Consider the following 14675-nt stretch of genomic DNA (forward strand, 5'->3'; position numbering starts at 1 on the left):
GATCTGGGGAAGAATTTGGGGATTTTGGGGAGGAAAACGCCGAAAACGGGACCCTGAGCCTGGGGCTGGGGCGGCGCTGCCGGGAGCTGCAGATCTTCTACAGGGTGCGGATTTGGGGCGAATTCCGGCGATTTCGGGCAAATTGGGGGGAAAATCGAGAAAAAATGGGGGGAAATGGTGAAATTTGGGAAAAAAATGTGAATTTTGGGGGGAAAATTGGGTGGGAAATGGTGAAATTTGGGAAAAAAATGTGAATTTTGAAGGGAAAATCGGGAAAAATTGGGGTGAAATTTGGTTTTTATTTTGTTTTGGGGTCTCAATTTTGGGTTAAATTCAGGTAAAATCAATATTTTTTTCATTTTCTTGTGTAATGTTTGGGTGAAATTCGGGTAAAATTTGGGTAAAATCTCTATTTTTTTCATTTCCTTGTGCCATTTTTGGGTGAAATTTGGGTTAAATTCGGGTGAAATTCACATAAAATTCAGGTAAAATTGCTGGTTTTTGTTCCATGGTCCCATTTTGGGTGAAATTTGGGTTAAATTCAGGTAAAATGGATATTTTTTTCATGTCCTTGTTCTGGTTTTGGGTGAAATTTGGGAAAAATCGATATTTTTTCATTTCTTTGTGCCTTTTTTGGGTGCAATTCAGGTAAAATGGCTCTTTTTCCATGTCCCGCTCCGGATTTTGGGTGAAATTTGGGTAAAATTCAGATAAAATCTCCATTTTTTCATTTTGGGGTCCCGATTTTGGGTGCAATTCGGCCGTTTTTGGGTGAATTTTGGGTAAAACTCAGGTAAAATCTCCATTTTGTCCCGTTTTTTGGGTGCAATTCAGGTAAAATCGATACTTTTTCATTTCCTTGTCCCGTTTTTGGGTGAAATTTGGCCGGTTTTGGGTGAAATTTGGCCGCAATTCAGATAAAATCAATATTTCTTCATGTCCCGGTGCGGATTTTGGGTGAAATTTGGCCGGTTTTGGGTGCAATTTGGCCATTTTTGGGTGAAATTTGGCCGTTTTTGGGTGAAATTTGGGCGCAATTCAGATAAAATCGCTATTTCTTCATTTCCCGGTCCCATTTTTGGGTGCAATTTGGCCGTTTTTGGGTGCAATTTGGCCGGTTTTGGGTGAAATTTGGCCATTTTTGGGTGAAATTTGGCCGTTTTTGGGTGAAATTTGGGCGCAATTCAGGTAAAACCTCCATTTTGTCCCGTTTTTGGGTGCAATTTGGCCATTTTTGGGTGCAATTTGGCCGTTTTGGGGTGAAATTTGGCCATTTTTGGGTGCAATTTGGCCGTTTTTGGGTGAAATTTGGCCATTTTTGGGTGCAATTTGGCCGTTTTTGGGTGCAATTTGGCCATTTTTGGGTGCAATTTGGCCGTTTTTGGGTGCAATTCGGCCGTTTTTGGGTGCAATTTGGGCGCGATTCAGGTAAAACCTCCATTTCTCCGAGTCCGGTGCGGCTTTGGGGTGAATTCGGGGGATTTTGGTTGCAGGGCTGCCCCCGGGACACGCTGAGCCCGCTGGTGCTGCGGCTGAGCCTGGGGGGGCGCGGGGACCCCCTGGGGGGGCGCGGGGACCCCCTGGGGGGGGCGGGGGCGCTGCGGCCGCGCCTGGAGCCCGAGGGCGCCGCCAGCGGCACGGTGAGGAGAGGGGATTTGGGGCAAAATCGGGGGGATTTGGGAAAAACGGGGATTTGGGGGGAAAACGGGGGGTTTGGGAAAAACGGGGGGATTGGGGAAAATCGGGGGTTGAGGGGATTTGGGGGAAAATCGGGGGGTTTTGGGAAAATCGGGGGGATTGGGGAAAATCGGGGGGATTGGGGAAAATCGGGGGTTGGGGAAAATCGGGGATTTGGGGCAAAATCGGGGGATTTGGGAAATCGGGGGGATTTCGGAAAATCGGGGATTTGGGGCAAAATCGGGGGGATTGGGGAAAATCGGGGGTTGGGGGGATTTGGGGGAAAATCGGGGGGTTTTGGGAAAATCGGGGGGATTGGGGAAAATCGGGGGTTGGGGGGATTTGGGGGGTTTTGGGAAAATCGGGGGGATTTTGGGAAAATCGGGGATTTGGGGGAAAATCGGGGGATTTTGGGAAAATCGGGGGTTGGGGGGATTTGGGGGAAAATCGGGGGGTTTTGGGAAAATCGGGGATTTGGGGGAAAATCGGGGATTGGGAAAATCGGGGATTGGGAAAATCGGGGGGATTGGGGAAAATCGGGGGTTGGGGGGATTTGGGGGAAATTCGGGGGATTTTGGGAAAATTCAGGGGATTGGGAAAATCGGGGATTGGGAAAATCGGGGGGTTTTGGGAAAATCGGGGGGATTTGGGGGGATTATTGGGGATTTTGGGGGAGAAAATAGGGAATTTGGGGGGGGATTTGGGAAATTTTGGGGGAATTTGGGGATTTTCCGGGGATTTGGGGAAATTGGGGATTTGGGGGGATTTGGGGAGATTTGGGGGGATTTCTGTGATTTTGGGGGGAAATTTCGGTTTTTTATTTGCTTTTTTTGGCGGGGGGAAATTTGAGGGTTTTTTGGGGGGAGTTTTGGGGTTTTTTGTTAAATTAATTTTTAATTGATATCCCGGCATGTTGATTGGATTTCTTTTTGACCCAAAATATCCCAAATTTGCCCCAAAACGGGTCCAGCTGCCGTTCGAGCACGACTGCGGCGCCGACAACGCCTGCCAGGACGAGCTGTGGCTGCAGCTGAACGCCTCGGGGTGAGATTTGGGGCAAAATCCGGGGAATTCGGGAAAAATGGGAAAAAATGGAGGAAAAAATGGGGAAAAAATGGGAAAAAAATGGGGAAAAAATGGGGAAAAAATGGGGAAAAAATGGGGAAAAATTGGGGAAATGAGGGGGAAATTGGGGAGGAAATTGGGGAAAAATGGGGGGAAATATTGGGGAAAAAATGGGGGGAAATTGGGAAAAATTGGGGAAAAATTGGGGGGAAATTGGGGAAAAAATGGGAAAAAATTGGGGGGAAAATGGGAAAAAATAGGGAAAATTTGGGGGGAAATGGGGGGAATGGGGGAAATTGGGAAAAATTGGGGGAAATGGGGGGAAAAAATGGGGAAATATTGGGAAAAATGGGGGAGAATTTGGGGAAGATTTGGGAAAAAATGGGGGGAAATTGGGGGAAAAATTGGGGATATATTGGGAAAAACTGGGGGAAAATTGATAAAATATTGGGGGAAAATGGGAAAAAAATTGGGAAAATTGGGAAAAAATGGGGGGAAATTGGGGGAAAAATTGGGAAAATTTGGAAAAAATGAGGGTGAAAATGGGGAAAAATTGGGAAAATATTGGGGGGAAAATGGGGGGAAATTGGGGAAATATGGGGGAAATGGGGAAAATTTGAGGGGAAAATGGGGATAATTTGGGGAACAATTGGGGAAAATTTGGGGAAAAAATGAGGAAAAATTGGAGAAATATTGGGGAAATATTGAGGGAAAAAATGGGAATTTTTTTTTTTTTTCACGATTTCTGGGCTATTTTCTGAAATTTTTTGGGGCTATTTTGGGATATTTTGGGTCCCTCCCAGCCCAGGGGTGCTGGTGGTGGGGGATGGGGACGCCCTGGAGCTGAGGCTGAATTTTGGATTTTTTGGGGATTTTTTGGGATTTTTTGGGATTTTTGGGTTGTTTTTTTTCCCAATCTCTGCGCCATTGTCCCAGTTATTTTTTGGGGCTATTTTGGGATATTTTGGGTCTCTCCCAGGCCGGGGGTGCTGGTGGTGGGGGAGGGGGACGCCCTGGAGCTGCGGCTGAATTTTGGATTTTTTGGGGATTTTTTGGGTTTTTTTGGTGGGTTTTTTTTCCCAATCTCTGCGCCATTGTCCCAGTTAATTTTTGGGGCTATTTTGGGATATTTTGGGTCTCTCCCAGGCCGGGGGTGCTGGTGGTGGGGGAGGGGGACGCCCTGGAGCTGCGGCTGAATTTGGGGATTTTTTGGGGATTTTTTTGATTTTTGGGTTGTTTTTTTTCCCAATTTCTGCGCCATTGTCCCAGTTATTTTTTGGGGCTATTTTGGGATATTTTGGGATATTTTGGGTCTCTCCCAGCCCAGGGCCGCTGGTGGGGGATGGGGACGCCCTAGAACTGAAGCTGAATTTGGGGATTTTTTGGGGATTTTTTGGATTTTTGGGTTGTTTCTTTTCCCAATTTCTGCGCCATTGTCCCAGTTATTTTTTGGGGCTATTTTGGGATATTTTGGGTCCCTCCCAGGCCAGGGGTGCTGGTGGTGGGGGAGGGGGACGCCCTGGAGCTGAGGCTGAATTTTGGATTTTTTGGGGATTTTTTTGGGATTTTTTGGGTTTTTTTGGTGGTTTTTTTTCCCAATCTCTGCGCCATTGTCCCAGTTATTTTTTGGGGCTATTTTGGGATATTTTGGGATATTTTGGGTCTCTCCCAGCCCAGGGGTGCTGGTGGTGGGGGAGGGTGACGCCCTGGAGCTGAGGCTGAATTTTGGATTTTTTGGGGATTTTTTGGGGTTTTTTTTGGATTTTTTGGTGGTTTTTTTTTCCCAATCTCTGCGCCATTGTCCCAGCTATTTTTTGGGGCTATTTTGGGATATTTTGGGATATTTTGGGTCCCTCCCAGCCCAGGGGTGCTGGTGGTGGGGGAGGGGGACGCCCTGGAGCTGAGGCTGAATTTTGGATTTTTTGGGGATTTTTTGGAGTTTTTTGGTGTTTTTTTTTCCCAATTTCTGCGCCATTGTCCCAGTTAATTTTTGGGGCTATTTTGGGATATTTTGGGTCCCTCCCAGCCCAGGGTCGCTGGTGGTGGGTGAGGGGGACGCCCTGGAGCTGAGGCTGAATTTTGGATTTTTTTGGGATTTTTTGGGATTTTTGGGTTGTTTTTTTTTCCCAATCTCTGCGCCATTGTCCCAGTTAATTTTTGGGGCTATTTTGGGCTATTTTGGGTCTCTCCCAGGCCGGGGGTGCTGGTGGTGGGGGAGGGTGACGCCCTGGAACTGAGGCTGAATTTTGGATTTTTTTGGGATTTTTTGGTTTTTTTTGGTGTTTTTTTTTTCCCAATTTCTGCGCCATTGTCCCAGTTATTTTTTGGGGCTATTTTGGGATATTTTGGGTCCCTCCCAGCCCAGGGGTGCTGGTGGTGGGGGACGGTGACGCCCTGGAGCTGAGGCTGAATTTTGGATTTTTTTGGGATTTTTTTGGGATTTTTTGGGTTTTTTTGGTGGTTTTTTTTTCCCAATTTCTGCGCCATTGTCCCAGCTATTTTTTGGGGCTATTTTGGGATATTTTGGGTCCCTCCCAGCCCAGGGGTGCTGGTGGTGGGGGAGGGGGACGCCCTGGAGCTGCGGCTGGCGCTCGGCAATCGCGGCGAGAGCTCCTTCGGGCCCGGGGTCACCCTCAGCCACCCGCCCGAGCTCAGCTTCAGGAAGGTGCAGGTGCTGCAGGTAACGCCCCAAAAACCCCCAAAATTACCCCAAAACAGCCCGGAAACCCCATCCCGAAATAGCCCAAAAATCCTGCCCGAAATAGCCCAAAAATCCTGCCTGAAATATCCCAAAAATGCCCCAAAAATCCCCAAAATTACCCCAAAACACCCCGGAAAACCCATCCCGAAATAGCCCAAAAATCCTGCCTGAAATATCCCCAAAATCCTGCCTGAAATATCCCAAAAACGCCCCAAAAAATCCCCAAAATTACCCCAAAACACCCTGGAAACCCCATCCCGAAATAGCCAAAAAATCCTGCCTGAAATAGCCCAAAAACACCCCAAAAATCCCCAAAATTACCCCAAAACAGCCCGGAAACCCCATCCCGAAATAGCCCCAAAATCCTGCCTGAAATAGCCCAAAAATCCTGCCCGAAATATCCCAAAAATCCCCCAAAATCCTGCCTGAAATATCCCAAAAATCCTGCCCGAAATATCCCCAAAATCCTGCCTGAAATAGCCCAAAAACGCCCCAAAAATCCCCAAAATTTACCCCAAAACAGCCCGGAAACCCCATCCCGAAATAGCCCAAAAATGCCCCAAAAACACCCAAAAAATTCCCCAAAACCATGCCAGAAATGCCCCAAAAACCCTCCCAGTGCTCCCAGTTCCCTCCCAGTATAAACCAGTATAACCCAGTTTGTCCCAGTTCCCTCCCAGTCCCTCCCAGTTCCCTCCCAGTTCCCTCCCAGTCCCTCCCAGTCCATCCCAGTTCCCTCCCAGTCCCCTCCCAGTCCCTCCCAGTTCCCTCCCAGTTCCCTCCCAGTCCCTCCCAGTTCCCTCCCAGTTCCTCCCAGTCCTTCCCAGTTCCCTCCCAGTCCCTCCCAGTTCCTCCCAGTTCCTCCCAGTTCCCTCCCAGTTCCCTCCCAGTCCATCCCAGTTCCCTCCCAGTTCCTCCCAGTCCCTCCCAGTCCCTCCCAGTCCCTCCCAGTTCCTCCCAGTCCCTCCCAGTTTATCCCAGTTCCTCCCAGTTCCCTCCCAGTCCCTCCCAGTCCCTCCCAGTTTATCCCAGTTCCCTCCCAATCCCTCCCAATCCATCCCAGTTCCCTCCCAGTCCCTCCCAGTCCCTCCCAGTTCCCTCCCAGTCCCTCCCAGTTCCCTCCCAGTCCCTCCCAGTTCCCTCCCAGTCCATCCCAGTTCCTCCCAGTCCCTCCCAGTTCCCTCCCAGTTCCTCCCAGTCCCTCCCAGTTTATCCCAGTTCCCTCCCAATCCCTCCCAATCCATCCCAGTTCCCTCCCAATCCCTCCCAATCCATCCCAGTTCCCTCCCAGTCCCTCCCAGTCCCTCCCAGTTCCCTCCCAGTCCCTCCCAGTTTATCCCAGTTCCCTCCCAGTCCCTCCCAGTCCCTCCCAGTCCCTCCCAGTTCCCTCCCAGTTTATCCCAGTTCCATCCCAGTCCCTCCCAGTCCCTCCCAGTTTATCCCAGTTCCATCCCAGTCCCTCCCAGTCCCTCCCAGTCCCTCCCAGTTTATCCCAGTTCCATCCCAGTCCCTCCCAGTCCCTCCCAGTTCCCTCCCAGTTCCTCCCAGTTCCTCCCAGTCCCTCCCAGTTCCTCCCAGTCCATCCCAGTTTCCCCAGTCCCGGCCGCGCTCGGGGTCCCTGCGGTGCCACTCGGAGCCCCCGGAGGGGCGGGGCCGGCGCACGCGCTGCCAGGTGCAGCCGCCGCTGCTGCGGGCGGGGGCGCAGGTGAGTGACGTCATCGGCCACACCTGTGTGACGTCATCGGTGTCACCTGTGTGACGTCATCTCTCACCTGTCCATCTCACTTGTCCATGTCTCACCTGTCCGTCTCACCTGTCCCATCTCACCTGTCCCATCTCACCTGTCCATGTCTCACCTGTCCATCTCACCTGTCCATATCACCTGTCCAATCTCACCTGTCCCATCTCACCTGTCCATCTCACCTGTCCATGTCTCACCTGTCCATCTCACCTGTCCATCTCACCTGTCCCATCTCACCTGTCCATGTCTCACCTGTCCATGTCTCACCTGTCCCATCTCACCTGTCCCATCTCACCTGTCCATGTCTCACCTGTCCATCTCACCTGTCCATCTCACCTGTCCAATCTCACCTGTCCCATCTCACCTGTCCATCTCACCTGTCCATGTCTCACCTGTCCATCTCACCTGTCCATCTCACCTGTCCCATCTCACCTGTCCCATCTCACCTGTCCATGTCTCACCTGTCCCATCTCACCTGTCCATCTCACCTGTCCCATCTCACCTGTCCATCTCACCTGTCCATCTCACCTGTCCATGTCTCACCTGTCCATCTCACCTGTCCATCTCACCTGTGTCACCTGTCCATGTCTCACCTGTCCATCTCACCTGTCCATGTCTCACCTGTCCATCTCACCTGTCCATCTCACCTGTCCATGTCTCACCTGTCTCACCTGTCCATCTCACCTGTCCCTCACCTGTCCCCAGGTGATTTTCCGGCTCACTCTGGACGTGCCCTCGGACGCTGAACTCGGCGACAGCCTGGAGGTGACAGCCCAGGCCACCAGGTGAGATGGACAGGTGATCCCAGGTGTGCCCAGGTGTGCCCAGGTGATCCCAGGTGATCCCAGGTGTGCCCAGGTGTGCCCAGGTGTGCCCAGGTGTGCCCAGGTGTGCCCAGGTGTGCCCAGGTGAGCTGACCTGTCCCCCCCCGCAGTGACAACGGTGGCCCCGCTGGGCGGAGCCAGAGCGTCGCCATCGCCGTCAGGTACCAGGTGTTCCTGGTGCTGGCCAGGTGAGCTGGGGGGTCACCTGGGGGGTCACCTGTGTCACACCTGTGTGTCACCTGTGTGTGTCACACCTGTGTGTCACCTGTGTGTGTCATCTGTGTGTGTCACACCTGTTTGATGTCACCTGTGTGTGTCACCTGTGTCACACCTGTGTGTGTCACACCTGTGTGTGACACCTGTGTGTGTCACCTGTGTCACACCTGTGTGTGTCACACCTGTGTGTGACACCTGTGTGTGTCACACCTGTGTGTGTCACACCTGTGTGTGTCACCTGTGTCACACCTGGGGGGGTCACCTGTGTCACACCTGTGTGTGTCACACCTGTGTGTGTCACCTGTGTGTGTCACCTGTGTCACACCTGTGTGTCACCTGTGTGTGTCACACCTGTGTGTGTCACACCTGTTTGATGTCACCTGTGTCACACCTGTGTGTGTCACACCTGTGTGTGTCACCTGTGTGTGTCACACCTGGGGGGGTTACCTGTGTGTGTCACCTGTGTCACACCTCGGGGGGTTACCTGTGTGTGTCACACCTGTGTGTGTCACACCTGGGGGGGTTACCTGTGTGTGTCACCTGTGTCACACCTGTGTGTCACCTGTGTGTGTCACACCTGTGTGTGTCACACCTGTGTGTGTCACACCTGGGGGGGTTACCTGTGTGTGTCACCTGTGTCACACCTGTGTGTCACCTGTGTGTCACCTGTGTGTGTCACACCTGTGTGTGTCACACCTGTGTGTGTCACACCTGTGTGATGTCACCTGTGTCACACCTGGGGGGGTTACCTGTGTCACACCTGTGTGTCACCTGTGTGTGTCACACCTGGGGGGGTTACCTGTGTGTGTCACCTGTGTCACACCTGTGTGTCACCTGTGTGTCACCTGTGTGTGCCACCTGTGTCACACCTGTGCGTCACACCTGTGTGTGTCACCTGTGTCACACCTGTGTGTCACCTGTGTGTGTCACACCTGTGTGTCACCTGTGTGTGTCACACCTGTGTGTGTCACCTGTGTGTGTCACACCTGGGGGGGTTACCTGTGTGTGTCACCTGTGTCACACCTGTGTGTCACCTGTGTGTGTCACACCTGTGTGTGTCACCTGTGTCACACCTGGGGGGGTTACCTGTGTGTGTCACACCTGTGTGTGTCACACCTGTGTGTGTTACACCTGTGTGATGTCACCTGTGTCACACCTGGGGGGGTTACCTGTGTCACACCTGTGTGTCACCTGTGTGTGTCACACCTGTGTGTGTCACCTGTGTGTGTCACCTGTGTCCCACCTGTGTCCCACCTGTCCATGTCCCACCTGTGTCTCACCTGTCCCACCTGTCCGCAGCTCCCCCGACTCCACGCGTTACCTGAACATCACCAAGGGCGGGGCCCTTCCCCCCTCTGCCCCCGTCACCCACCACTACCAGGTGAGCTCACCTGTGTGACATCACCCGTGTGACGTCATCTGTGTCACCTGTCCATGTCTCACCTGTCCATCTCACCTGTCCATCTCACCTGTCCCATCTCACCTGTCCATGTCTCACCTGTCCATGTCTCACCTGTCCATGTCTCACCTGTCCATCTCACCTGTCCCATCTCACCTGTCCATGTCTCACCTGTCCCATCTCACCTGTCCATGTCTCACCTGTCCATCTCTCACCTGTCCATGTCTCACCTGTCCATCTCACCTGTCCATCTCACCTGTCCATGTCTCACCTGTCCATCTCACCTGTCCCATCTCACCTGTCCATGTCTCACCTGTCCATCTCACCTGTCCATGTCTCACCTGTCCATCTCACCTGTCCGTGTCTCACCTGTCCCCAGGTGAAGGTCCTGGGCCAGCGCGGCGTCGCCGCCAACGTTTCCTTCCTGGTCCCGTCTCACCTGGGCCCGGAGCCGCTCTGGGAGCACCTGGAGCTCACACCTGAGCAGGTACCGGCCCCGCCCCCAAAATCCCCAAAAATTACCCCAAAAACGGCCCAAAAATCCCCAAAAATCCCCCCAAAAATGGCCCAAAAATCCCCAAAATACAGCCACAAAAATGGCCCAAAAATCCCCCAAAATCCCCCCAAAAAATCCCCCAAAATTACGCCAAAAACGGCCCAAAAATCCCCTAAATACAGCCACAAGAACAGCCCCAAAATCCCCCAAAATTACCCCAAAACCAGCCCAAAAATCTCCAAAAATTACCCCAAAACCAGCCCAAAAATCTCCAAAAATTACCCCAAAAATGGCCCCAAATCCCCAAAAATTACCCCAAAAATGGCCCCAAGTCCCCCAAAATTACCCCAAAAATGGCCCCAAATCCCCAAAAATTACCCCAAAAAGGGCCCAAAAATCCCCAAAAAATTACCCCCAAAAAGGCCCAAAATTCCCCCAAATTCCCCCCAAAATACCCCAAAAATGGTCCCAAAATCCCGTAGAATTACCCCTAAAACGCCCCAAAATTACCCCAAAAGTTCCCCAAAAATGTCCCCAAAAATTCCCAACATTCCCAAAATTGCCCAAATCCCCCTAAAATTCCCCCAAAATTGTCCCCAAAAATCCCTAAAAATGGCCACAAAAACGGCCCCAAAATCCTCAAGAACGGCCCCAAAACCTCCCAAAAAATGTCCGGAAAATGCCCCAAAAATTCCCGAAATGCCCCAAAATGGCGGAAAAGGGCGAAAATGGCCCAAAATGGCCGAAAATGGCCGAAAATGGCCGAAAATGGCCCAAAATGGCCCAAAATGGCCGAAAATGGCCCAAACCCGCAGGAGCGGCCGCGCTGCGCGGAGCGGCCGGAGCCGCGCGGGGCCGGCGCGGGCCCCCAGCGCCCCCTGGCGGTGAGTGCGGAATGGGGCGAAAAACGCCGAAATCGGGAAAATTCAGTGGGAAAAATGGGGAATTTCACCTGGGAATGGGGCAAAAAACGCCGAAATCGGGAAAATTCAGTGGGAAAAATGGGGAATTTCACCTGGGAATGGGGCAAAAAACGCCGAAATCGGGAAAATTCACCGGGAAAAATGGGGAATTTCACCTGGGAATGGGGAAATCAACTGCGAAATATGGGGAAAATTCACCTGGGAATGGGAAAATTCACCTGGGAATGGGAAAAATCAACTGGGAATGGGGAAATCACCTGGGAATGGGGCGAAAAACGCCGAAATCGGGAAAATTCACCGGGAAAATGGGGAATTTCACCTGGGAATGGGGAAATCCACCTGGGAAAAATGGGGAAATCCCGGGGAAAATGGGGAAAATCACCTGGAATGGGGCAGAAAACGCCGAAATCGGGAAAATCCAGTGGGAAAATGGGGAATTTCACCTGGGAATGCGAAAATTCACCTGGGAATGGGGAAATCAACTGGGAATGGGGCGAAAAACGCCGAAATCGGGAAAATCCACCGGGAAAATGGGGAATTTCACCTGGAAGTGGGGAAATCCACCGGGAAATATGGGGAAAATTCACCTGGGAATGGGAAAATCAACTGGGAATGGGGCGAAAAACGCCGAAATCGGGAAAATTCACCGGGAAATGGGGAATTTCACCTGGGAATGGGGCGAAAAACGCCGAAATCGGGAAAATTCACCGGAAAATGGGGAATTTCACCTGGGAATGGGAAATCAACTGCGAAATATGGGGAAAATTCACCGGGAAAATGGGGAATTTCACCTGGGAATGGGAAATCAACTGGGAATGGGGCAAAAAACGCCAAAATCGGGAAAATCCACCGGGAAAAATGGGGAATTTCACCTGGGAATGGGGCAAAAAACGCCGAAATCGGGAAAATCCACCGGGAAAATGGGGAATTTCACCTGGGAATGGGGCGAAAAACGCCGAAATCGGGAAAATCCAGTGGGAAAAATGGGGAATTTCACCTGGGAATGGGGCGGAAAACGCCGAAATCGGGAAAATTCACCGGGAAAATTCACCGGGAAAATGGGGAATTTCACCTGGGAATGGGGCGAAAAATGCCGAAATCGGGAAAATTCAGTGGGAAATGGGGAATTTCACCTGGGAATGGGGAAATCAACTGGGAAATATGGGGAAAATTCACCTGGGAAAAATGGGGAAAATCCACCTGGGAATGGGAAAATTCACCTGGAAATGGAATAATTCCGGGATAAACCGGGAAAATCCCGGGGAAAATGGGGAAAATTCACCTGGGAATGGGAAAATTCACCTGGGAAAAATGGGAAAAATCACCTGGAATAACCGGGAAAATCCCGGGAAAAATGGGAAAAATCACCTGGAAATGGGGAAAATCACCTGGGAATGGGAAAATCCCGGGAAAAATGGGAAAATCCCGGGAAAAAAAGGGAAAATTCACCTGGAAATGGGAAAATCCCGTTCAAAATTGGGGATAATTCACCTGGAAATGGGAAAATTCACCTGGAATTGGGAAAATCCCAGGAAAAAACTGGCAAAATTCACCTGGAAATGGGATAATCCACCTGGAAATGGGAAAATCCACCCAGAATCGGGAACATTCACCTGGAAATGGGAAAATTTGGTTCAAAATCGGGGAAAATTCACCCGGAATCGGGAAAATTCCCGGAAAATGGGGGAAAATCAACACGGAAATGGGAAAAATTTCGGGTTTTTTTTTCCCCCTAATTTTGGATTATTTTCCCAAATTTGGACCTTTTCCCCCCGAAAGTTGGGATTTTTTTTTCCCCCAAATTTGGGATTTCCCCGCCAAATTTGGGATTTCTCCCCCCACTAAAGTTGGGATTTTTTTTTTCCCCTCAAATTTCTTATTTCCCCCCCCCCCCCGAATTTTTTTTTTCTCCCCAAATTTGGGATTTTTTTTCCCCAAATTTGGGATTTTTTTCCCAAAATTGGGATTTTTCCCCCCGAATTTCCCGCTTTTCCAGGCCTGTCCCTCCTCCCCCTGCTGGCTGTTCCGCTGTTCCCTCCCCCCCCTGCGCCCCCCCCGCCTCTGGAGCTTCCGCCTGGGGGGGCGGCTCCGGCTGGAGCCGGTGCGGCAGGTGAGGGCACCTGGGCACACCTGGGCACACCTGGGCACACCTGGGCACACCTGGGCACGGCTGGGAGGGGCGGGGCAAAAAAAACCCGGTGGAAATCGGGTGAAAAATGGGGATTTTGGGGGGTTTGGGGGGTACCTGGGGGGGTAAAAACACACCTGGGCGCACCTGGGATACACCTGGGGGTACCTGGGGCACACCTGGGCACACCTGGGCACACCTGGGGCACACCTGGTCACACCTGGGGTGCACCTGGACACACATGGGGGGTACCTGGGCACACCTGGGCATACCTGGGGGTACCTGGGGGGTACCTGGGGCACACCTGGGCACAGCTGGGCACAGCTGGAATACACCTGGGGGGTACCTGGGGGTACCTGAGCATGGCTGGGGGTTACCTGGGCACACCTGGGCACACCTGGGGGTACCTGGACACACCTGGGGCACACCTGGGGCACACCTGGGCACACCTGGGGCACACCTGGGGGTACCTGGGACACACCTGGTCACACCTGGGGGGCACCTGGGCACACCTGGGGGGCACCTGGTCACACCTGGGGGGTACCTGGGACACACCTGGTCACACCTGGGGGTACCTGGGACACACCTGGTCACACCTGGGGGGTACCTGGGCACACCTGGGCACACCTGGGCCCTCACCTGTGCCCCCGTGCCCGCCCAGCTGGCGCTGCCCCGGCTGGTGGTGCAGAGCTGGGCCCAGGTGAGCTTCGACCACGCCCGCTTCCAGAACACCTGGGGGGGCACCGAGCTGCAGGTGAGGGGCGCGGCGGGGGCACACCTGGATTTGGGGGGGCACACCTGGATTTTGGGGGGGCACACCTGGATTTGGGGGGGCACACCTGGATTTTGGGGGGGGCACACCTGGATTTGGGGGGGGCACACCTGGATTTGGGGGGGGCACACCTGGATTTTGGGGGGGGCACACCTGGATTTGGGGGGGGCACACCTGGATTTTGGGGGGGGCACACCTGGATTTGGGGGGGGCACACCTGGATTTGGGGGGGCACACCTGGATTTGGGGGGGCACACCTGGATTTGGGGGGCACACCTGGATTTTGGGGGGGGCACAGCTGGATTTTGGGGGGGCACAGCTGGATTTTGGGGGGCACACCTGGATTTTGCGGGGACACACCTGGATTTGGGGGGGCACACCTGGATTTGGGGGGGCACACCTGGATTTGGGGGGGCACACCTGGATTTGGGGGCCACAGCTGGATTTGGGGGGGCACACCTGGATTTGGGGGGGCACAGCTGGATTTGGGGGGGCACAGCTGGATTTTGGGGGCACAGCTGGATTTTGGGGGGGGCACACCTGGATTTTGGGGGGTTCCTCACCTGGTTTTGGGGTCCCTCACCCCATTTTGGGGGGGCACACCTGGATTTGGGGGGGCACACCTGGATTTTGGGGGGGCACAGCTGGATTTGGGGGGGGCACACCTGGATTTTGGGGGGGGCACAGCTGGATTTGGGGGGGGCACACCTGGATTTTGGGGGGGGCACACCTG

At 52.8% G+C, this 14675-nt stretch overlaps 1 protein-coding gene across 9 annotated transcripts in view; it reads left to right on the forward strand.

The window, feature by feature from the left end:
- The window catches only part of LOC110481100 (integrin alpha-X-like), a 42290-nt gene that overhangs the window by 24360 nt on the left and 3255 nt on the right, over nt 1-14675 (forward strand). For 5 of the 9 annotated variants that reach the window (XM_085593485.1, XM_085593483.1, XM_085593487.1 and 2 more), the window contains 11 exons: nt 1494-1640; nt 2648-2721; nt 5281-5422; nt 7032-7148; nt 7890-7969; nt 8119-8196; nt 9524-9605; nt 10003-10110; nt 10935-11003; nt 13039-13152; nt 13832-13924. In XM_085593485.1, coding sequence (XP_085449611.1) covers nt 1494-1640; nt 2648-2721; nt 5281-5422; nt 7032-7148; nt 7890-7969; nt 8119-8196; nt 9524-9605; nt 10003-10110; nt 10935-11003; nt 13039-13152; nt 13832-13924 — 1104 coding nt within the window. Of the gene's footprint in view, nt 1-1493; nt 1641-2647; nt 2722-3545; nt 5423-7031; nt 7149-7889; nt 7970-8118; nt 8197-9523; nt 9606-10002; nt 10111-10934; nt 11004-13038; nt 13153-13831; nt 13925-14675 lie in introns of those variants that run through there. The other 4 variants (XM_085593484.1, XM_085593486.1, XM_085593489.1 and 1 more) reach the window with 4 other exon arrangements.

Source organism: Lonchura striata, chromosome 16 (assembly GCF_050655825.1).
Source record: "Lonchura striata isolate lonStrDom1 chromosome 16, ASM5065582v1, whole genome shotgun sequence".
NCBI classification, from domain to species: domain Eukaryota; kingdom Metazoa; phylum Chordata; class Aves; order Passeriformes; family Estrildidae; genus Lonchura; species Lonchura striata.